Consider the following 25973-nt stretch of genomic DNA (forward strand, 5'->3'; position numbering starts at 1 on the left):
CTCGGCTATCCTGAATTGACATTCATTAGCCCTCGAATGTCCGTTTTTTCGGGTTTCGCGTCTCAACAACAGTGCGCGCCGCGCCCTCTTTCGCGAGTGTACTCCTCTCTCTCTTTCTCTCTCGACGCCTCATTGTTGCCCGCTCCACCGTCAACACGACACCGTCGTAGCCTTCGCTACCGCGGCCGCTCGAACGGTCTACGCGCGCTCTGATTGGTCGGGGTTTTTTCTTAATATCTCCTTAACGAAGCCCCATCCGACATTTTTGCAAAGGAAATTGTTGTTCAGAATCGTCTCAGCTACCCCCGATTTCGGACTCCTCCCGACTTTTGGGACACCCTGTATAACCATATGGGCATTGATGATCGTTGAGCGTATATACCAGGCATTCACAGAAAGTGCGCCCGCGGGCGCTGGGCCCCCACTCCTCACTGATCCGGTACACTGTGACTCTAAGAGTGGGGGCGCCTGCCACAACTACAAGCTTACTTCCAATAGCCTCACGGGTCACTTAATTTTCATGAGACTTATACAATAATTCCTAATACGGATTCGTGGTTAATTCATTTCGAGTTTGTCGCTACAATATTTATATTGTACGATATAATATACATATACATATATATATATATATATATATATATTTTTTTTTTTAAAGGTTTCTGTAACTAATGCATACCACTTCGAAAATACAAGATAGAATTTACTGCTTATAGACAAAAACCAGCGCTTGCCGCCGCTATTCCTCGCTGTGACTCCCTGTATCTGTGTATTACACACACAATGCACCGTCTCCACTCCTCTAACTTGCTTCCCACTATGTCTAACTTGCTGTCCGCTACTTTCACCTTTTTCCCACTCTGCTGCTGAAGGCATTCTGACTTTGAACGAACACGCGGGCTCGACTCGCGCCACCAGACGAGCACGCGCCCGCCGACCGGGGTTTTGTGCATGCCTGGTATATACGTACGACTTGGTTACAGTGTCTGACCATTGTTGGTTATTTCTACTTGCCCTAGAATTTATGAACATTAATTATTTATTGATATCGATGTTGTACTATCTCTTCTAATCAGTTCTAAATAGTTAGATAGCGATAGGACCAGTAGAAGACGCGTAGCACCAGTAACTAAGAATCACAAGTAGAATCAGAAGGTAATGGTCAGACACGCGTCTTCATAGTATTCAAGTGTCTTCAAGCTTGCCTACTAATAATTGAGCCGTTCACTGCTTGAATAGATTAACTCCACTTTTCAAAAAATCTTAAATAAAGAGAGTTTTAGAAAACAATGTTTCGTCGCATTTCTTAACCTTTTGTTTTATGGAGTTAATCGATTTGTACAATGAACGGCTCAATTGTATACCTCACAGTAGGTGTGGAATACTAATTCTTATACCTAATGTTTGGAACTTTTCCGTGCAAACAGTGCGCTATTTGACTCGAACCTTACCGGAATACTACCTCAACCAATCCCATAGAACGTTTCTCGCACGGCACTTTCGAGTTTGCTGTGTTGCTCGATAACTCGATCCTTCGTTGCTCCTAATCCCATCGAAACGAAGGAGACAATCCAGGCTTGAAACGACGATGACTCCGTCGAACCAGGAAAGATTGCCACCAGAGCTTCTCGATTGAGTTGAAACGAGAGGAGCTGTTCCTTTGATACTCCCAAAACGAATTTCATACGAATATTGTCCGAGGACGAACGTGTGGCCCTTTCCTCGTGGACCCATTCTCTCGGGAGAAATCCACGGTCTCGTTGCCCAATAATTTCGTTTCTTCCCCCCTCCCGACTTTATTCGCTTCTTTACCAACCGCAATGCAATAACACCGTTCTTTGCGCCCACCCTTTGACGTCCTTCGCGTACCTTGGGCGAGGATATTCGCGGCGTGCCCCTTCACCAGGCAAATAGAAAAGAAAATTAACGACGTCAGTGAAGATCTTACCAAAAACCATACCCGGATACACTGGGCGAGTTTTTTTCCCTCCCTGAAGACGTTAGGTCGCTTTAAAGGGGTATTCTTTGTTGCCCCGTAATTCCTCTTTCTTTTGCTCCTTTCTTCCAATTCTCTATCTCTTCTTTCCCCATCCGCATTCTTTCTCCCTTTTTCTCTGTCGTCTTCCTGTCCGTGGGTAAATCAGCGGCGCTCAACCTTGCCAGTCACTAGGTCCAACGGTGTAAAATATCTTTTGGGGGATGGGTTTCGGGTTGAGAGAGAGAGAGACAAATAATTTATTTTTATTTAATGTAGTGTCAAATTTGTTTGAATCGATGGGATGTTTGTTTTGAAAGGTTCGTTTGGCAGGTTTTAGTGATTTCACGAGGTTGAAGATGCGTCAAGTGCATCTTGTATGCATGATCATCCACATAGGCATGTAGACATATGAATACACAGATATACAGGGTGTCCCACAAATGTTGGGGGTCCTTGAAAGGGGTGGGTTCCGAGGGGTGATTTGAAACTATGTTTTCGCTAAGGAAAAAGTTGTTTCAAATCATCCTCCGAACCACTCCTTTCAAGGACTTCCAACATTTTTGGGACACTCTGTATAAATATATGAATATACAAACATGTAAATATACAAATATATAAACATGTAACCTTCTAGACGTATAACAAATATATAAACATATAAACATACCAACATGTAACCTTGCAGTCGTATAACAAACGTATGAGCAAACGCACAAATTCGCTGATTGGCCCAGGAGCTGTAGTTTGCGCACCACTGTCGTATTATAAGGAACGTTCCCGTCCACCCGAACTCGTGGCGCTTTTTCTCGTCGGCGTATCGCGTAATGCAACTTTCTTATGCCACGTCCCGAGCGTGTCTCGTTACTTTCGCAACCCTGCGATCGTTAGTTCCGCCAGCGAATAACTGGAATTGGAACGAACCTAGGGACGTCGTATATTTTCTCCTCGGCGTTGCTAACTCGAACCAGATTTGCATTAATCGTCGATAAATCCGCGAGTTGCGGAAGACACTTGATGCGGTTGCGCGGAGATCAGCGAAGCGTACTTCGCCCAATAAAACGCTCGTTTGAGGTGTTCCTTCGGTTTAGAACTCGAAAAATTCCGCGATACACGAAATTGTTGCATGTATACATATTTATTTATATTTTGCCATGTTATAAGATACATATACTCATTGTACAATTGGGAAAGTCAGGATCTACGTTCACTTTCTTGGAATTATTTATCAAAGAAGTCTTACTACTCTGACTTCTACTTCTCTTGGTCTCACTCGGTCCTATCGAATCGACCACGTGTTAAAAGCTCCAACTGGTCAAACTTTAGTATAATGCTCGTTTTCAAGTATCTAATTAAAAAAAAAAAAAAAATGCAAACAGATGTCGATTTTATAAACCTCTACAAACTAATAGAAAGAACATCGACTTATCGAGGGCACAGTCTTTCATCCTCGACGAGACGTTCCACGATTTTTTCTCACCCTTAACAGACGCATATTCGCGCACAAATATTGCTCCACTTCATCTACCGACACTTCCCAGCGGCGAGGAATGCCGTCGTGCGGAATTCGCGTCGTTGTGGATCCGGCATAAGAAATCAGGGAGCGGACACAGTATGTATGTTTTCGAGAGCATCGCATTGAATAATGCATGAGCCGATCGAGTAAGTTTCCGTACTTTACAACGGTTACCTCGCCACCCTTCCTGTAATGAACGGTATTACGACGAAGAGGGAGGGGGGAGGGGGGTGCTAAGACGCGTCGTGTCGCTTATGAGGGAATATTTCATAGTTGGAAAACTTATTCCAGCCGCTAGCCGAAGGTGACTTTAACCGGCAATTTATCTTCCGTCCATAAGGTTCAGCACATTCTTTGCACAAAACTGGGTTCGCCCGTGATAAGACAGCTCTCCCTCCCCTCTGTCCCCCACCCCCCTTCTTTTCAATTACCTTTTAATTGGATTCGAGGGAAAAGACGTAAACGTCGGCTTTGCCAACGTGATTATTCGAGCGGAACTCGAGCTTCAGAGGGACAGAGGGAGAGGGATGGATCGTTAGGAGATCGCTCTTGCAACGTTGATGCACCTCGTAAACTTCGCTTTAGTTACTTTTAACGGGGAGGAAAAATACCCTCGATCCAGTTTCGTTCCGTTTTACGCGATACTATTTGCGAGATTAAGTCTCGCGGGATTATCATTTTGTATCTGTATATTTATTTCAAAGAGCGAGCTATAATTCGCGATGGGTGTCGTTCGTTATGAAAGTAGTTCCTTCATCCTTTGTTTCGGGATATAAAAGACTTTATGCATTTTTTGGTAATGGAACGTGATCGAGGTTCTTGAAATGATATTGTTTACGATGACGAATTTATTAAGCAAAAGGACATAATACATTTTTTATTCTCATTAACCTGAAGTGTCTGAATAAATATATACTCGAATGTGAAGTTACACGTATATTACGAAACAACAGACACGGATTCAGAAATATAAGCTGAGAAATAAATGAGATATTAGATTAAACTTTATACTTACTTGAGACTCATTTTAGAGTATCTAATACACTCGGGAATGACCTACAATTTATTTATAGCACAGTGTAAACAGGCCCCATAAAGATTTTCTTAATGAAGACTGAGGCAATACCATTTACGTTTGCATTAGCCTGATTAAGTTGCGGACGTTATCTAAACGACGCGATACGTTTGAAGCAGAGCTTCGAACCGTTGGTCAGACGTTATCACGAGTAGCTTATATTTTCTCGTTAGATTGGGGTCGCATTGTTGTTACAAAGTGGAATTTCCTATGATGTACTCGCGTCGCTGGTGCACGTTAATTACTCTCGACTTATCTGAAACAGGATACATCGTGAGCCAGTGAGGCTCAGAGGAGTGCAATTACTAGGGAGTCTGAATTATTCCTTGTCAACGCTGCATCGACGTAATCCTTGAAAAAATTAGAAAGTGTAATGTATTTCCCCTTTTCATTCGCTGTTTATACGAGACAATGTATCGAGAGGGCAAGAATATTTTTTTAAATCGACGATCTTGCCAAAAGTGTCACCTTATTATAAAATTGAGTACGTAAAGAGAAAAATTAAAATCCAAAGTGAGAAAATGAAATGATAAAAAGAAGAATAACATTTTTCACTTTTTTTCGGAGTATATTATTATTTAGTTCTCTTATTTTCTACTTTATTTCGTGTCCACGAATATCACATCATTTCAAAGTTATTCTCACCACTCCACAGGTATAATTCAAAAGCTCTAAAATTTTGTTTGAAACAGTCTCGAGAAGGTGAGGTTTGTATAATATTCTGTTTGTTAATTCTTCCACTTACCTAATTATGGGGCGAAGTAATGAAATAAACAGGGTTATAGAGCTTTTGCCACGTTTTCGTTGCGATTTTGCCCCCTCAACAGTGCGTTAGGCGCACACGGAACCGGGTTAAAAAGTTCTACGTTCATTTTTGCGAACATTAGTTAAGATTACGCTTATGTCGTGTCACTCGTCGCGCAAAACCCCCTGCAAAGAAGAAAAAGAACCGTCCATGAGTCGAGCGAGCCCGTTGACTGCGCGGATTAAAATGGACGCGACGCCTAGGATATCATTTTTCCAAAGCGAACGACATCATTCCCGGTGCAACGAGTATCTATTGAAATTCTCGTGGCTCCTGTTTCAACAGATCAAAATCCTACGGGTTTCCCGGGTACCCGGAGAATGAGAATACGACAGCCTGTTGGCTGTCTTTTCAATGAATTGAAACGTAGAGCTCGGTTCAACGCGCTCCCGTCCATGGTTACAACCGATTCAACGTTATCGAGAGCTCCTTTGTTCGGGAAAGTATCGAAGAATGTCCAAATGGGTGCGGGATTGTGCGGAAACGGATTAAGTCGAGTTAACGCGAATAGAGAACGGTGAGTCTGTGGCCACAAGAAGCGTGGAAACTGTGGAGAGCATAACTGGCGGTGCAAACGATATGGTCGTTAGAGAAATTATTTTTAGGTATACTGGAGAAGAAGGAAGATTTTTCTGTATTAGGGAAGCAATGCCAGGGAGGCACAATGTGTCTTTAATGTTCCATAGGTGGCAATGCTATTTATTATTTCTCTGATAATACGTGTTACTCACAGACGTGCTTCGTTTAGTGTCTCAAAATCAAAATAATAAGATTATTTCTAAGGCTCAAAGTAGGATTAGGCTCCTACTCTTTCCACATAATTTCCCAAGAATGTGAGTTTTTATACTCGTGCCTGTGGCACTCTAGCTTGGCAATGAATTTTTAACAGGTGTTTTTGCGCAGAATTTTAATGTATACCTCCTGTCACATTTTCTCCCGGCAGATTGTTTCCACTTTACATTAGCAAAGTTCGTTTCGCACGTGACGAACTCCCCATTATGCTGCGTCCACGCGTAATATTCGGATTTAAAGTCGTATTTCCAGAACAACGCGATGCATCGCTATAGCCTCGGTGTTTCATATTTTCACGTCTCGTCTCGCCGAGCCTTTTTGAGTGGCTCGTATACGGAGTGGCCCGTTGGAAGCACACCTTGATACTTTAGTTCTTTCACAGGCTATGAAGAAGCATCGCGTATAAAACTGAAGTAGCTTTCCCGAAGACATAATATTGTAGGAATAATTTCGTAGTGGTCGAAGGCGTTGAGTAGATTCGAAGATTTTAAGAAATTGTCTCGCAGGAAGGCATTAATGCCACCTATTTCCAGTGGACACCCCGTATACTCCGTTTTCCCAGGCGTCGGTGACACGGAAGTAACGCACGATCGATTACAGGAGAGGCTTATAAATAACTTCGTTTGTGCGACCGTACGGAAAGGGATTAGAAGAAGAGACGATAGGATCTTGCGTTCCTTATGGATGTCTGCGAGCGTGGTCTCAAAGAAAACAAAAGAATTCTACCGCGTTGTATTACATCGACAAACATACCGAAGTAGTAGAAAAATGAATCATGGATTTGAACGTGAGAATTTTTTTTAAAGTTCATTTCACAGTTCTTACAAATTTTACGTAATAAAATGTAATTTAATCATTTCTTAGGTATTACAAAACATTATCTAAAGTAACATAACGGCGATTAGAATGAATACAAGTCTCGGGAATAGTCTCGTCTATTACATTTCGAGTAATCCTAAATTTGTTACGTATTGAAACAGTAATTTTCTATCTTCCCCCGGTACGAATTCAAGGGTTTGAAAAATGACAAAGTGCGGTGGGTGGGGGGGGGGGGGGCAGAGCTGTCGCAAAGAGAACGGAGAAAATGGATTATCTAGATCAGCGGGGTAATCTTGGGTGACTTCTGGTCCAGATCTGGTTAATTTCGACGACGCGTAGTTCCGAAGCACGGGGTTCATCGGCGGAGCGAAATTGGATGAGGCTGCCGGTAATAAAAAGCCCTTCCCTCGGAGGCCATTAAGACGTTCGATATATTGGCCGTCGTTTAAACGCTCCGCCATCGACTAAGCAAATTAACGCACCCCATTCGCGATTGACTGGATGGAAAATGGCTGAAGTACAATTGTTCAGCACCCGCAGAGCTCGTGGAATCAATTACATAGCGAATAAAAATCTTGCTTAATGGTCGTTTCGGTCAGCAGGTAGTAGTTTGACCGTTCGGAATCACTAGAAATACAATTCCAGTTAGGTCAAATATTATTCAGTGGACTTGGAATAGAACTTGAAAAAACAGGGGTAAAAAAATAGGGCAGAAGATCCTGAAGGTGTAGACAATTCTTTATTTGTTTCGAAGTGGTTTATAATAAGAATAAATTATAAATAGATGGAGGTGATTAATATTGAAAAAATCAATTTTCTTCAGGAACGTCCCCTACGTTTGTTTATCATTTTGAATGCGACCTTGGAAGTGGTGGTTCTTATCACGCGGTGGGGGGAAAAGAGGGTGGAATTTTTAACGACGCACAGTGTTAAATCGAAACACCGAAAATTGAAGAATGGGGAAGAAGGGATGAAACACGTTCTAAAGGGAAGAAGGGATGAAACACACACCGTGCGTCCTTCGTATTCAACGTATCGAACTACAGTACGAAGAACGGAAATAACCATCGTGTCATTCTCATTTCACAGCATTTCTGGTAACAATAACTCTATTTAAAAATTTGCAATTATTACATTTCATCAGTCGCAAGCATCCCAAACACGTACCTCTAGTTCAAAGTCCCAGTCGCCAGTAATTCGCAATTGCAGTGATAGTTAACTAACTATCGGATGAATTTTACTTAATTTTTCCGTCGAGAAATGGCTCCCCAGTCTACGTTACGGCATTCAATTTTTCTTTATCCTCGCAATTCGTCGGCGTTAATTTTTGCTGGCGTTAATTCGTCTCGACGGTGTTTGCCGTTGTCACGAGAAGGGAAACGCTATGAAACGAAGGAAACAGCCAAGGGTGGAAAAGCGGGGATGGGCGCGGTGAACGCGTTTCACGGTTAGTCGACTTTAGGAAAATTAATTCGATCGTTAGGCGAGCGCGAGAATGGGATTAGGATTCGGTGTAGTCGGGCGAGAAGGAGCCAGTCGTTCGGGTGTCCTTTTATCTCGGGCTGCTGCAGATTAGCAAGACTTAACACGGTTATTGTTTTCGTAATCCGCTTGGAATCTCCGGTTCGGCAAACATTTTCACGACTACGGCGCCTGGCTGCGATAAATGTGTTACGCGAACGAGGCATAATGAAAGTACATCGCGCCAGCTCCTCCCGTGTAATTTTTCACACCAACGATCAGCCCTTTAATGAAACGCGAGCTACCGTTGTACACGGTGTTCCAGCGATTACGGTACAACCCGAACTTAGGCGATTCCGCGTGGAAAGAAATTGTTTGATAGCGCAGAATGAAGTTCTCGTGGACTTAGTGGTGGGGCAGTTTAAAATAAACTTAATGGTGTCCTTCGTGTGCTGTTTTCATTTCATGTGTTTTTTGGAATTGTTCGCTTATTTATAGGTAAAAGAGAAGTTTGTTCGATAAAATGTCAGGGAATTTTAAAAAGTCACAGGATATTTAACTTAAAGAAATGTTGGGGAATTTAATTGCACCTACGTAACCGTAACAGTTTAGATTTTTGACACCTTGAAGAGAAGGCACCAAAGTTCTGATATTAGTATTAATGATATAATCTTAATTTAAAGAATGATAGGTTGGTCATGCCACTATAAATTTCTTCCTAATCGGGCAAATAGACTTACATATATGCACATGTGTTGCCATTATCTGCTCTCAATGCATGGAGCATGTTCGTGTATTCTCGATTAGAGCATCGTGACATCGTGACAGGCTGATATAGAAACTGACAAGCCGATAATAAGACATCAGAACTGATAGGAAGGGAATCATGCTCGCGTTCACAATTATAGATTCCCATGGACGGAAATGATGGTCTATGTCGAGATTCCTTGGCTCGTAACTTACAACTAATGCACGAATACCAGACATTTTAATTGGAAAACGGACACGTCTTCTAATTCAAAAATGATTTTTCTTTTTGAATATGCTATTTGGAAATGGCAAATGAAAATGTTAGACAAATTTATGTGATCACTCTGAAAGCTACGTTACTCATGCCATCATTCATGCCAACGAAATATCAGAAAATCTTGTTAGCTAAATTCTCCATTTATATCTAGCAGGGAATTATTGAACATTTTGGCACTCTTCTTATTGATAATTGAACAATCTTCTTGTAACTAATGCTCTCAAAGAGTAAACTAATAATTTATTATTCCCAGTTCGGGGTGGAGTTATCTATACGTTTATATTGAATTAATCTTATACCATGATACGACATAAACCCCATTAGCTCAATTACCGCGAACAATGGCGATGAATTTGCTCATCTGTTGTTTCGCAAAATACTGGTGTTCCGCTTCACATTGTGCTGCGTAACAACAGACGAGAATCCCGATTTTAACCTGAAAGGGATGGCTGATCCGACATGAGCGTTTCGAACAATACCTTATAAAGGATTCTTCACAAACTCCTTATTAATATAACATCGTACATTTCTAACAAAAAAAATGAAATAAAACAATGAATTGAACCAGATTTGCCTTAAAGAGAATACAAGTCCGTTAGTGTCTTGAATAGCCTTATGCATCCCTTTTTAATATAATTTCACTTTTTTTGTTCAAACTTCCATTGTGATACCTTCGCGTTGATGGTTTTAATAGTCTTCCAATAATTATATAACGGCTACATACACTGTAACATCTAGTAAACAAAAGAAATAAAAAATTAATTCGATTATAAAGACCTAGGAGAAAATATAGGATCGTTATCAAATTTGTGCCTCGAAAAGCCTGATGCTCCACTTCTAATATAATTTCACTTTTATTCCTCGAACTTCGTCGTGTCTGATACCTTCATGATGGTTTTGATAGTCTTCCCGTAATTCCATAATGGTTATTCTGTGCACTTCGGTTATATCGTAAGGCAATTACGTTATTACTCAGCCCTTTAATTGTATCCTCTAGCAAACACGTTACAGAAATTTTCAATCTGTTGCTGTTACATGCGATCTCGTGGGTGCATACGATTACTCGCGATGACAAAAACGAATAACAATACGCGTCTCGCGTGTAAAATGCTAACGAGCTTACGAAAAAAGCCACTCGTGTTTGCAACAATGGACTGCGAAAATGGTAGCTAGGTTTCTGGAAGGCCTACGACCGATCGATAGGTCCGTGCTGCAGAAAGCAGCTACAAGGGAGAGCCAGGAACAGGTGATCGACCTGGGGGTTCCCGAATATTACTTTTTTGTCCTTAGGCACGATAAGCGAAAGCGGAAGTAAACGTTGGTTAACATTTGATCCCGAAAAGTCATCGTCTATTATCTTTTCCACTGTTTCTTAGGTCTTCCAACTTCCAATCTTGCTTCCTTAGACATTTCGTGGTACAATTTAGTAGCAAAAACAGTGGATTACAACGTAAATTCAATATTGGTATTCATTATGTAATACTATTTAAAAAAAACTATTTAGTGGTATTATTTTATCCTCAGTTTCAACGTATATTTACAGTTGAATTTATTATCGTCGTTCCGGTTTTCTAATATTTTTCTTCTAATCTACAATGTTCTCTTAGTTACAATTTATTCAATAAATATCTACAATTCAATGCCTGTTGTTATAATTGTAGATTTAATTTAATAATCTAAAAGATGACCCTAAAGTAAACCCTCAAAGCCCTAGCAGAATAGACACTGGAACCTTAAGCTCGAGGAATCAATTCTTTTCACACCAATATTTGACCAAGTCAGACTACATTCAACCATTTTTTTGAAAGCCCTAATAGAATAGGCCCTTGAATCTTGAACCTTAAGCTCGAAAAATCTATTTTTTCACACCAAAATTTGACCAAGTCAGACCACATCCAACCACTCATTGGTCTACCCAATTCAGTACTAAATAAAATGAACATTGTTTCTCTTAAAAGTCAAAGTTTCCCAAGGTAAACCTCTAACCACAGTTTAGATTTCTTGAAAGCTCGCGTGCGTCCAATCAAAGCATTGAAAATTTCAACAGTGTTCGTGTTAAGGGAACGTTCCTGGCTTCGAACAATACCGGTGCATTTTCAACTTGTTCTACACGCTGCAACGTAGAAGTTGCGATTCACGGTTGCTGTTACACACGCGAGCTGAGCCACGAGTGATCCTTCTTCCCGTTCACGTGGCCCTGTGTACGCGGTTTCCAGGGATTTAAAAAAATCGTCCTGTAAGTTTAAGTGGAAAGTACTGATCCCAGAATGTCTGGTTTGCGCAGAATGTTTTACGAGAGCTGGAGCAGAAGAAGCCGCAGCTGGACGAGCTGGTTCACACCGCGGAGAACCTACGCGCGGACACGAACAGACAGCAGCTGCATGGTAAAGGTAAGTTCAGACACTTCTCTTTTTCATTCGACGACTTTGCGCGGTTTCGAACTCTCCCTGCGATTTAACCCTCTACATCGTGAATTTTATTTTGTCTTTCATGATAGAAATTATTTTTCGGTCATTCATACATGGGTATGGTTGTTATTTTGTTTTCATCGGATAATCGGTTAAAATATTTTTCTTTTGTCTGAAGTACATACTACAACGTTAAGGAAATGTCTAAAGTGGTTCAGTGAAGTTGACCTTCCCTTGTGTTCATAAATTAATTTGAGTTTCAACTAAGAACAGCTACTTAGAGGTCTTTATATGAAAATATGCAGGGATTTCAGAGGGGGAATTATGAAAACCCACACACACAGGGTTGACCAATGAGACACGCAACAAGGGTTGCTTTACTCTGTTACTAGTGAAGAATATTATTCAACAGAGGATTAATTCCAATTTAATTGAAACATGTAGTACGTTTGAATTGTTTGACGTGTTCAGCTACGAAATAATAAAATACGTAGGTTCAAAAAGCATTATTGAATTTTTGATGAACATTTCAAATGTAAAGGTATTATGCGACGTTAAAGCTACGTATTCCATTATTTCGAATTTAATTCGCGCATGAACGCGTCGGCGTTTGTATCTTCGACTACTATCGATGCAAATGCGATGTTTAATTTCGTAATTTATTCCCGACGATTCATTGATCGTTTTCACGTATAAGATGCAAACTCGCGCGACTTGATGAAACGCCGTAAAACGCTCGTCGGGAAATATTAAATGGAATATGATATCGAATGGGGTTCGCAACAAACGTGCATAACTGCGAGAGATCGATATTCGCATCGATATTTGAAGCCCTTAATAACTTTTTGTGGCCGTAATTGATACCAGGAGCGACGCTTCAGCTTGCAAAGCACTTTTCGGTGCTTCGAGCGAATTTCAGAAGTTTAATTATCGGCCCCGATTGCTTGGCTAAAGGCTCTAATAAATTGGACCATCTGTTCCACGGAACAGCTGCCTATTGCCGAGCATCTTGCCAGCTTGTTCTTTGACATCGTTTCTTCGTTTTGATTGAATGGATCCTATGCAAGCTATTCCTAGGCAAAACTTTTGAGAATTTGTGACAATTTTTATCATTCATAGCAGGTAATAAGATATTTAAGCCTACGAAAAGAAGGGCTATAGGATTATTATAGAAGACTAGAAGGGTTCAGAATGGTCTGAGAAAGAGATTGTAGTAGTACAAACAATTGTAATGGACTGAAAGAGTATAGAATACACTGCAAATTCGGTATCTGCATTAAATCGATTCATTGTATTAAATTATCTGTTCATTAATTTAAATCAAACTTTCAATTCCAAATATTAAAACAAGTACTATTCAATCAAGAGTTAAACCAAATAAATATTGCTGCGTCTTGGTGCAATTCCTATAGCCACCACTTTATATTCCTTTTCAATATTATAGAATGAAATGCAATGTAAATCTGCAAAGGGTCTTTTCAGTGCCCTAACAACTCATCCACAGAAAACGAAGCCGAAAGCAATGGAATGCTTTGTTTATTAGTTCCTCGGTTCTTCAAGCGCCGATCGCTCCTCACGTTCGAAATTCATTACGCTAAGCGACGGGTAATTCGATTGGTTCAGGAAGTTTTTAAATCCCCGCGAATCTGGCGCAGATTGGCGCCATAGAGAGGGTCGAGCGGGAGATTAACGGCGGTGCCGCTAATTGTTTCAAGAGCCCTGGAAAACTCTCTCCCGCCGATGTCGCATTGTTCCTTCTATATTAGCGTGCCGGTACTTGTCAGTCCCGTCTGGTAGGTACCTAGGGCCGTCCATTATAGCCAGACGATTCTTTCGTCCATTGTTTGCAGCGGCCGCCCACTCTGCGCGAAATAGGGAAGAAAGGGTTCGCCTACCCAGCGTGTATCAGCCGGTCGGGCACATCTTTCGCGTAACGCGTCGAGACTTGCGTTCCTTGACTATTCAGTGGCGCCAATTAGACGCATGATTCTTTGAAGCCCTTCTGTGATATTCAGTGATGGTCAATTGCCATTTTGTAACCGATTAGCAACTTATCTTAGAAGCCAGGTGGATAAACGGATGATTTAATGGTAGATTAAAATTTGGCGCATGATTTGTTTAGTTTTTTTTGTATGCTACGTTGCGTGGAACACTGTAGCCATTCTGCACAGTGGTCACTAAGTTACGTGGACACAGGTGAACAGATCATTTAGATGAAGATAGAGTTTCTTGGATATTTAGAGATGGTAATTAGATGTTCGATTCTTTGAAGCTTTCTGTGATATTCAGCAATGGTCATTACCATTTTGTAACTGATTAGTAATACTAGATTCAGGTGAATAGATGCCTTTAACCCTCTATGGGCCCGTGTAACCTTCAGATCACATGTTAATACATCCACATTTTATCAAATAATTTTATTTTGTTTACTAGACAACGTATACATTTTAATTATATAACGTCTCTGAACTAATAACGATACTGCTGACGGTTGGCAGTACTATTAACTTGAAATATCAAAATAAATTGCCTGCAGAAACAAAATTCGATCTATAGAGCATTAATAGTAAAATCTCGTCTGGAGCACCCTTGATCCATCACGTCGACCAAACCAGACATCCCCAGAGAATACCAATTGTAAGTAATAAACCGCTAGAATAGAATTAGAATTGAACAGTCTCTTGTTTCTCGATGGAAAAACTTCGAAAGACATCCTCTGCATCCCTCGATGAAATATCTCCATTACATTCGCGTCAGCTCATACACGTATCATCTTGCGGGGGAGCCCCGAGTCTCTAAGGTCGGGCGTGGGATTTCGCGTCGTTAAAGAGTTCCCTCTGATCTATTTTTAACCCTGCCCGAAGCCGCTAAAAATAATCCACAGTGTTGAAAGTTAGCCCGGAGATTGGCGCGCGGGAAATGCAAAAATAAAAGGGTTCCCTTTATCGATTTAAAAGTCTCTAGCTCGCGCTCGTCTAGTCTTTTTGGTCTGCGATGGGGGGGTTGGGCGGGTCGGGAGTGGCGTGCACGGGCATTCTCGAGATTGAACCGAGGGCTGAAGTGGCTCAACACGGAAACCACCCCCCTACGCGTATCGGTAGACGGCCACGTTTCGGGGGCCTTTCATGCAGATTTTTCATAACGGTCACGTTATCAGACCGCGGTAAATGTGCACCTACGCTGAAGTGTTGCTGTTCCCTTGCAGGCTTTAATTACGAGCACGAAACATCCGGGATACGACTCCTGTGTTTCACCTCCACCGGTTGAACGCATCCCGTGTTCTTTCAGACACGGACTATTTTATGCCTCCTTCGTTCCTGGGGCGGAGCGAAAAAGTAATTGAGAAATTGCACGGTGCCTCGGAACGTGTAACATCGCGTAACCACTCGTAAACGGGGGAGCGGAAGTGGAAACGCGCGTGCTGTCAATGAGTCGTGTATTAAGTGCTTCGATTCTAGGCTTTGATCGAAGAATACGCTCGAAGGTTCTCTTGATATCTTCTTTAACATTTTGTTTTCCATTTGCGAGGAACATCATTTTTAAATTGGTTGGAAGGGTAACTGTGTGGTAGCTAATATTTTGGAAAATGTACAAGTATATTGTGCTTTTATATAGGTAATTAATTTGTAGGTTTACTATAGAGGTCTGTCTATTTTTGGAGTGTTTGTGTTCAATTATAATGGAACCAGTTTAAAAATGATGCCACTTTTCCTTTTCTAGTTCTCATAAGCACTGAACACTTGAATCGTCTACTATATATTCCACGAAATTTGTTTCCTTACTTATACATTATGTCTAAAAATAATCCTGGACTCCTATCCATCCTCCTAGAATTAATTTCCAGAGGTCCTCTATTTAGGAACACTTGCCTTTTCCCATAGACACTCAACCTTCCTTCCCTATGATAGACGTTTCTCTTCCATTTCTATTATTTAAATCGTTCAAATAAAAAATGCTTTCCAAACGGGTGAAGTACACATTCGGAAAGTTAGTGTAGAGACACCCTTTTATCGAGAAACGAGGAGTTCTCCAGTCTCTCCTTGTCAGCGCTAGTTTATTTCTCCAAAGACGCATGAAGGTAGACGAAACTAGCTGGCATCAACGCCGCATTGATTCCTTTTCCGACGGATTCCGTATTCCTCGACGGTACTTTCGCGACTCCTGAGGAATAGCTTGGGAAGAACGAAACCGTTGGAAAACGTCGCGAGATAAGCCACCGTCTCGCTTTTGTCCCGATGTTACGTAATTTCGGGAAGAGCGAAACTTTCTTTGAGTAGAATTCCACGCATTGTCTTTAGGTGTGCCGCGAAGACTGACGTAGTTTAATCGAATACTTTATCTTCTTCGACATTGTTGGCCCGGATGGTCGTTGGAAAATTAAATTCTTCCGGTCTCGTTAATTAAACCCTTTAGTTAATTCTACGGCACGGGTAGTTGAGGATCTACTCGTGAGATGGGTTATTTTGGGGCACCTCTTCGGATAAAGTGGTAAAATGTTGGAAATTGCATAAATGCTAAAAATTTTGAGTCATTTAATGTTTCCCCTATTTATTTTTGCTGCGCTAAGCTTCAGCAAGTAGAAACGCGCGAAAGTTAAGTGCTTCGATTACGTAGAAAGTTTTAATTGGTAAATATGATATCATTTAAATTAAATTAAACTTACAAATATACACTCGTCGTTTTAAAACATGATTGCATAATATACTATCAAATTGTACTCCAGGGATCCCGTCAAAAGTTTTGCTTCATGTCAGGGGGCTTCATGGTGAAGTTCGCGTAAACCCTGATCTCTCATGTCTGACCATTACTCATTGTTTCTACTTGTGCCGGAGTTCATTAACATTGCCGGTGGTCTAGTATTATTGCAGTATGGTTATCCGTTCCAGTTAGTTTAAGCCAGTTGGTAGGTAGTTAGAAGGTAATTAGAAATCATGTCGTGCCGCAATTAATGTTTGGAAACACTAACACAAGTGGAAATAATGAATAATGGTCGGACATGTTGATTAAAGGGAATCTAATCGCATGTATGTCAGAGGAATATTGAAAATCTCTTTTTGCATTAATGGTTCTGTGAAAATCTTTCCCTTTATATTTATCATCTATTATTAGATAAAAAATGTTATTATATCGATACTCGTGAAACTAACTAAGAGAAGTTTATTATTATTTTTTTACTGTTGATAGATCTTCAGAACTGATATTAGATTTTGCAACAGTAATAACATGCAAATTATAATATAATAAAAAAATAAAATATAACAATAAATAATTATAGCTGTTTGAAGCGAACTTCAGTCAGTCCTGTTTAAATTTTTAAAACTGAACACGATGGCCAAAAGCATCCAAGAATCCACCGAAATTCTGATTGCACATCCCCCATCTAACCGTGGAAATACCCCAGCGCTCGTTCTAGCGAGTTTTACATCTCTCCATTTCCATGACGAGCCGCGAAATTCCTCGAGGCTGGCGTATTAATAACAATTATGCACTCGCAAACGCATCGTTGGATCGTTCCCGTCTAACGATAATACACAATAGCCGTTCGCAATTTCTGGAGGCTGGGCTTTCTGGAGGCTGGGCTTTCTGGAGGCCCTCGTTGCATTCCTGCGCGCTGCTTTTGGGACGCGAATCCGTCGACCATGGTGATAGGACGTTGTTCGAGATAGCAGTCGACTTGTACCCCAGGAATGGAGGCGAGGGCCCTTGCTCAAAGCCGACGAGTATGTACCTGTGTTTGTGTAGGCGTATCTCGTCGTGTACAGCGGATACACCCGCACACAGCCTCCGGGGATAAACCGTGCCAATAACGCACCCCATTCTTGTCGCGTTACCTAGTCAACGCATGGTTGCCACAGTCGTTCCAGATTTTTAACTCCGCAACGGGCACGGAAACTCGATAAAAAAGTTACTGTTGCTCGCAACGCTCGGCCAAAGTCGTTATGGAAAACTTTTAAATTTACTTTTGCCCTGCAATTTTTCCGTCGGTGGGGAAACCGCGTCGAAAACGTTGTTGTGGACTGTTTCGTCTCCATTGACCTTTTCGTCGACTATAACGGCGAATATATCATGTACAAACAGTACTACACACATGTCTGAACAAAATAAAAGTATCGTCCCAAATTATATTATCTATGCACCTTCAAATTTCGATGACTCGTATAATTCATACAGTCAATCCCATAAATATTCGTACTCCCTATGTCTATTGAAGCAGTTCGACTAGATTAAATAATAATTTTGATATAACCAAATGAATTTTTCGTTATGAATGTGTATATGAATAAGTTTATATTTATGTATATATCAACATATTTATTCAAACATTGAATAGACATAGAGGATACGAATATTCATGGGACTGACTGTAGATTCTATGTATATAATAAATAAGTATATTCTTCTCGCAGTATTTTATTTTTATCAAGCGTGGTATTCTGACCTGATAATCAAATGCTGAGAATTTATTATTGGTCGAAAGCTTATCAGGTTCCCCCCAGGAATGTCGTCCTTTGGAAATCGCATTAGAAGTATTGATGCGCGAAAAGTGCAACCTGTTGCGGTGAACTCGGGACTTGGCATTCTCTTTTATAGATGATGTTTCATAATGGAGTCGATGAAGCAAAGAACTCCTTGGAAGGAATCCACTCGCTGCGAGCCAAGAGTTATTCAATTTCTACGAGTCGCGAAGCGGAAGTATCCTAACATTTCCGGTGCCCTTTCAGCGTTCCTTCGGCGAACGTCGCCAGGAAAATAAACGCGCTAATTCTCTGCAAATATTCAATCTGCGAAAGTGACGAGCTCTTGCTGTTTTTTTTTTTGTTTTTTTCTTTCAAATGATAAGTGAATGGCAAATTTGCCCAGGAAAGTTTTCCTTCGAGCGGGAATGGACCCAGTAACCGAATGGAAAAAGGATCCATACAAATGTACTAGTAGTTTTAGTTATTCGCTTTGAAAAAACATCTTTAATTCTTACAGGAGCTTTTTTACGATTTGTTTAATTCATACATAAATTGGGCTGAAAAGATTTCAATATATGAACCACGACATGTTGGGTCATCCTAAAAGTTCATGTCACTTATACTTCTGCTACTCAAATTAATAGGCGAAATATATTCGTAAGTGTCATAAAAAAAAGAAAAATATACATGTCGAATTGAGTAACCTCCTCTTTTTCGAAGTCGGTTAAAAAGGCGATCTCTCTCATTTTACAATATTTTCTCATCTTTCTGACATAGTCATTATACAATCCCTATGATATTTCTGTAGTCTTTTTATTAAATATTGACACAGTCTTCAGCACGAAGTCATGGGGATGACTTAATAATTACTTAGATTGTAAATATTTTGTTTTGTATATTGTATGCATATACAGTCAGTCCCATAAGTATTACCTTCTATGGTCATTGAAGAAGTTTGTCTAAATTAAATGATAGATGTGACGTTTCCAAATAAATTTTTCGTTATAAATATATACATGTGTAAAGTTTATTCGTGTACATATATATAATTGCAGCAAGAAGCATTGATTTGGAAACATCAAACCCATCGTTTAATTTGGACAAATTTCTTCAATAGACACGGAGGGTACGAATACTTACGGGACTGACTGTATACATACTCAAACCGCTAGTCTCGAAACGTAAATAATGATTTGCCACTGGCAATTAGAAGTTTTCTTCGCTAATGATAATAACATGTTTCTCATTAGGTTTTCTATCCTTTGCATCGCGAAACACGAACTAAAATAAACACGAACAGCCACAGGAAAATTGAAACGAGCTTTCAGGTCCGTAGTTCAAAGTCATCGTTTTCTCCGGAGGAGCCGGAAGCATACTGGAAAAGTGTTTACACATATTTCATAAAACAAATAGTCGCGCCGTGCCGCGTCGAGTGGGAACCGTAATCGCGGTTCGCTGGAAATTGTAAGAAAACATCATCGTTTCGCGTTTGGAGTGGCCGCTCTATTTGGCAAAGTGCTTCCCTAATAAGTTTCAGAATCCGAGGTGGAGCACGGCTCATCTGGACTTTTCCGCGAGCTACTTAGGGTTTATCTTCCCCCCCTTAGCGCGAATGGCGTCGCGCGGCGCGATTATAGGTGTTGCTTCGACTCCTTGTACTTTTCCTGGACAAAACTTACACGGTTTCCCGCGTCTGAACTGCGCCGCGACGACGACGACGCGACGCTCTCCCTCCCCCGTCTTGGCACTTCGCAATTACCCCAAATCTATGGCAACTTAGGAGCGTTGCATATCGCGCAAATTATACGTACTTTGGGTAACTTATTGCAACTTAAGCATCGGGACACGTCCGCCTCGACGCCCAGCGTCCCGGCTAATTGCTTAATTATGTCACTTAATGGGTAAGCTCGGAGTCTGCCGCCCCCGTGTTTCGTCTCTTCTTTGAATAAATACTCGCGACCGTTTAGGTTCGAGGACATTTCTTTGAAGATGAACTCGCTTAGTCTTACAGATGAATAATATATATTATTATAATATATGTCACCTATGATACCACACTATACATTCACAAACTGTTTTACAGATAGTTTCGATGTTTACGATACGTATGTTTCATTTACTACCAATACGTGTCTGTTCTAACTCTTTTGTTATTTCTTTTTTATTTCATAAAGTTCAAGAGACCTCTCACAAATATTTTCCTCACTGCGCACTGATCAAATAACATTGTCACCCTTAAAGGAAGCGCCAGTCATTCAAGTGGCATCACTATGTACACCCCGTTATCTTTCGTCGAAAATCATAAAGAATTTTTCACTTCGAAAACCTTGCGTCTCCAATAGTTCCCAAGATAGCATTATGTAGGTGAGACTGAAAGGTAGTTTCGTCCCTCGAGCTTGATGTATCGCAGCTAAAGAACAGGCATCCCTTATATTTGGTGTGTAAACCGGCGGAGTTTCATCAAAATCGACGTAGGGGATGGTGGAACTACTCGGATGTGTCTTGCGAGTTGCAGGATCCATTGCAAGAATTCCTCTCGAGCGAATAAAGCCACTTGCCACGCGGCAAATGGATTCGCTGAAAATTCCTCTCGTCGTCGATCGATCGAGGTTACACATTTCTCGATGTAGGAACACTCCGCGCCGAATAAAAACACTTCTATCATCGAGGAGGAAGTACTTTCTTACGCTTTTGTTCTACGTGCTTCGAGATCCCCGGGGATAGACGGGAAAGGGGGAGGGAAGGAAACCACCGGGACAAGCGTAATGGGAAATCGTTGATGGAGACATTATGCTTCTTCCATTACACACGAGAAGGACGAAGCTGCTTAAGGGCCGGCCGTGTTTGGGGTAATTGCTTTTTCTCACTGGAAAAACTCGCCTCCTTCGGGATGCTGCGTCGTTTCGCGCACGTTTCCAGTTGTAGTACGACGCTAACGAGCTAATTGGGTTTAAAAATGCAAGTTTCGCTGGTGATATCATCGACACGTTGCCGCCGTTAACGTCTCGATGAAACTTTCAGGTTTCTCAAACGGCAGATCATCGAGGGCGGTTCATGGAGGTTCATGGACAATCTTTTATGAAATATCAGTTGAGGCGTGTGCTGCAATAAGGAGGTAGCTCCATTTTTTTTATGGTTTTGAGGTTCGAACATAATCACGGATTTAAAACATTCGTTTTTTTTTTTTTGTAGTGATTGATGCACACCCCTCAAGTTTGTGGTTATTTATCAGTGCTCCGAATTTACGAATCGTCATCGTCTAAATATCCCAATAATTAAAACGTTCCACTATTTCCAATACCCTACATATAATATTCTATTTTAATATTAGGGTTGTCTGGAAAGTCCACGTCGATTTTTGGTACGTGGTACAGGTCTGAATAAATATATCGGAATGGTTGAAAAGAAATAACATGTATGCATTTCTTAAAAGGTGGAAAGGTTGTAGAACGAAATAGTACCTACAGTCAGTCCCATAAATATTTGTATCCTCTATATCTATTGAAGAAGTTTGTCTAAATTAAATAATAGTTTTGATATTACCAAATAAATTATTCACTATAAATATGTATATAAATAAGTTCATTTAATTTAAACAAATTTCTTCAATAAACATAGAGTGTAAGAATATTAATGAGACTGACTGTATGTAATTCAATAAATATATATCAAAATTCCAACGTGCCTTTGAATTTTTCTTAAAACTCGTCTGGACAATCCAATAATTACAATTACTCTTTTCTACTAGAAATAATATTTTACCTCCGATTCGAAACCCCTCCCGAACTCAAATTTCATTGCTGTCAAATTACCCAAACTTGTGTTACAATTACTCAATGCAATTAATTTCCCATTTCATCCAACCACAGTTTCGCGAAGGGAGTGGAATATTTACATTTCCTGTTCTCCTCACGTTCGCGAGCCAAGGTACAAAATTCGAAACCCGTGGCGTCAGTCGAAACCCCAGAAGTCATCCCCAGGATCAACGCGTGCCTCCCCGAACTTCGACGTGTACTTTTCACCATTCAGTCTTGCCCCCGCCCCCCTGCGCCCGATTCCACGCTTTTCAAGGCAGATGAATGACGCACGAATGCTAACTACCCGACCGTCCCGTATTTAATATCAAAGTTTCCGCGCGCTTATCTCGCAAAAGGCTGCACGGATTTCTGCTCGTCTCCGCGTCTCGAAACGCGACTTCCCAGCTTTCGTCGTATGAAAGGGATCGCGAACATTGCCTACGCATGGAGCGAAGAGGCGGCTGAAGACCGCAGGATTCTTTGGCATAACGGCCCGCGCGCGAGGATGTGTAAACGTCGGACACGCCCATGATTTATGGCGAGTGCAACCAACGAAACGGTTTTGCCGGAATGCCGAGTCTGAAAATGAAAATGGTCGGATGACGCGTCCATAAAATTGCTTCAGATGCATCTTCTACGTGACGGGAATGGAGTCTACACGGTTGCGTCACACTCCTTTTCCTCGGGATAACGTGGCAGGCAAAGGAACTGGGAATTGACTTTGCTGAATTTCTCGGCCGGGTACAGACTTCGCAGAATCTCTCTACTGTGTGTAACGTGACGTGGAAGACTCCTCGAAGATTGATTCGCAGCTTAAAAAGAAGTGGCGAGGTACGTTAGGTACGCAGGAGGGAGTGCAGAGTTCGTAAAGGAAAGGATAGAGCGGGCTTGGTGGCAAATAGAGGTCCTCGTGAATTTCATACCTGTGGTAAAGAAAACTAATATTTCGAATTGTTGCGAGCTAAATATTTAAGTTTCATGTATTAGTAGGTGTAGTATAAGTGTTCGTAGTGAAATTATTATTCGATAGCGTTAATTTCGAGTTGATAAAAATTGGAATGGCTTTTTGGTGGTAAATAGAGGTCCTCGTGAATTTCATATCCGTGGTAAAGAAAATTAATTTGTTTCAAATTGTTGTCACTTAAATATTTAACTTTCTTACAGTACTAGTGTACACAGAATATTGGCAAAAGAATATATGTCTATTCGTGGCTCGCAAAGCCCACGAAGATAAATTGTAAAATACAAACGTACCCCTAAGACTTCGGTGTCGTATCTGTGTTTCTTAGGTATTTTACGAGTTTTTGTTGTAAGGGCGAGGTTGGCGCGACAGATCAGGATTAAGAAGGATCGTGCAATACATCGTCGCGTGATTTAGGTCCTAACGGCTACGACAACGAAAGTCCAGAGTCTGGAAAATCGCAGGATCCTCGGTGAACATTTTTCGAAACGTTTCCTAGTATAGGATTATTTAAGAAATAATAGGTACGATGCATTAACCATTCGTGACTTCCTGCGAGAGGAAGTTAACGAAGCAGCTTGATATTTAAGACCGGAAGTTATGATTTCTTTACGACTTTCTAATTCTATGAAGATTTCCGTGGAAATGAAATTTGTACCTTATATAACGTAGTGTAACAAGGTACATACTTTTTTAAATTAATTTTTTGCTTTTTTGTTTTAAAGTTTGGACGTGAGAAGAAAAAAGGTTTGCATTCAGTGATATTCAAAACAATATCTTTAATGGTCGTTTTATTAAGTTCTACAAAACCGCTAATATCTCGAATTTTTAAACGAAGTTTCTCATCTCATTCCCAAGCCTTAAAGAAAGTGTCCACCAAAAAGTCGTTGCTTTCATCTAAAATTACCAAACAGTTTTAATTCTAATTCAACGTAGAGACGCGGGATTCTTTCCGCAGGATCGTTCGTGGATTCGCGTTTAATATTTCACGTCACGCAATCTCTGATACGCGAGCCAAGGAAATACTCCTGGGGAATTTGCGCTCGGTTCGTGGAAACGGCCGCGTGTCGCTATATTTTATTTACTGCCCCCCTACCTCTATTGATTCCTCGTCACCCTGCGAGATCTATGGATTTTCTTCTGCTACTCTTCAACATCTGCTCAACCCGGGTGTATCCGTTCGCGACGCGGTCGTAAATCGCGCCGGTTGACGTCTCGGTGCTTCGCGGACGACGAAAAATGACAAGTTGCGAGCAGCGATTTCGCGGGCTCCGTCAATTGGTTTTTGATTTCTCGTCTCGCGATTGTCACTTATTCTCGTTAAGGAGATCCGTTCCGCCGGTTCACGACCCCGTTGGCTTCGTTTTTGCTCCGTATACTCGACGATGGCTTACCTCGCCTCCCATAAATTGCTTTCTCCGATGAAATGTATGGCGCATTTGATCTCCCTGTGAACAGCGAGACACGTTATATAAATTTAATTGATTGAAAGATTCCGATTCTGATTCCTTTGGAGTAAAATAATAATTTTCCTTTTTTACTTGAAACAATTGTTGTATAAATTTAATTAATTCAAAGGTTCTGATTCTGATTCCTTTGGAATCAAATAATAATGTTTCTTCTTTCGCTTGGATGTCCAGTGGAACAATGACTAGCGAGCTGTTGGAGTATTTACACTTACTCAACTGGTAACATTAAATTTATGTGTGTTTTATGATAGTACGTTATGGGGTCTTTGAAAAATAACACCTAATACAAGAATAAATGTAAATAGAAGAAGGATGTATTAAATCGGTGATTTATAATGGAGTCTATAGAAGTTTGACTATCAAAGATGACAATATTTAATATCCATTTCACTAGAACAATTACCTTATTTTTATTACATCGAAGATGCCACGATGTTGCATTATTTTTCCAAGAAGCTAATATCAGTTGACAGCTATTGCAACATGTAAATATTACACGTTTTCAACGTGAAGAATTCCATGCCATAAAACTACAGTGCTCGACCTTCGTTTGTTTGTGAAATAACGTTGGAAATTTTCGTGCTCGAATTTTAACCCATACCTTGGGGTGTAAAGGTACTATTATAGCTCTTCTTACCCCGTGTGGCAGATAACAAAAAAAGTCTCGTATATTTTTTTTCCTGCCACGGGAAATAGCAGACTGGTCGTAAAAAGGGCCACGCGCAATGTTTGCGCTAACCTTGATCCCGCCGTTAGCAATCTCTTCTTCGTTCGCGCGAGAGGACTTATCCCCTGGCGCCCGACACCGATATTTCGTCGGGTTGCAAAAACACGCATTCCGTTTCGCGAGGGGCACGTCGGATTTGCGAATCGTATGTGATTTTAATATTCACGGCGGTACCAATATTTAGGCGAAACACAAAGCGAGACCGAATAGAAAGGCTAGAAACGGTTGTAAAAATTTATTTGAATATGAGACGTGTAGTTTTTGAGAGTTGAATGAAATGTTTATGCAAAGACTTTACAGTAATACAAACGGTCTAATCAACATAAGTAATCACGTTAAATAAACGAATAAATATAATTAACTACTGTTCAATATTTACATTTTAAGTTATCATTATTATTCTTCTTAGATTTTTATGATATTATATATATATCTTTATGATATTTTTGTTACTGTTGGAAAGCTTATTAATTCGTTAATTGTATCGGTAGAAGATTAAATCCATTAAATTATTCTCCGTGGCCATTGAAAGGGACTGAAATATCGGATCGCACGGAACCGTGAACCGCAAGAACCAAAGTCTTCTAGAAAGCTTCTTTGCTCTCCGTTCTTTGTTCCCCCGTAGCCAAGACTGACGCGAAAGTAGACAAATTCAAAGGGAAATAATTCGTCTCCCCGGGATG

General features: G+C 40.7%; 1 protein-coding gene across 9 annotated transcripts in view; it reads left to right on the forward strand.

Annotated features, from left to right (window-relative positions):
• Nucleotides 1-25973, forward strand: part of LOC128884643 (dystrophin, isoforms A/C/F/G/H) — a 572670-nt gene that overhangs the window by 134174 nt on the left and 412523 nt on the right. For all 9 annotated transcript variants that reach the window (XM_054138171.1, XM_054138189.1, XM_054138199.1 and 6 more), the window contains one exon: nucleotides 11755-11860. In XM_054138171.1, coding sequence (XP_053994146.1) covers nucleotides 11755-11860 — 106 coding nt within the window. The remainder of the gene's footprint in view (nucleotides 1-11754; nucleotides 11861-25973) is intronic.

The sequence above is a fragment of the Hylaeus volcanicus genome, chromosome 1, assembly GCF_026283585.1.
Source record: "Hylaeus volcanicus isolate JK05 chromosome 1, UHH_iyHylVolc1.0_haploid, whole genome shotgun sequence".
NCBI lineage: Eukaryota > Metazoa > Arthropoda > Insecta > Hymenoptera > Colletidae > Hylaeus > Hylaeus volcanicus.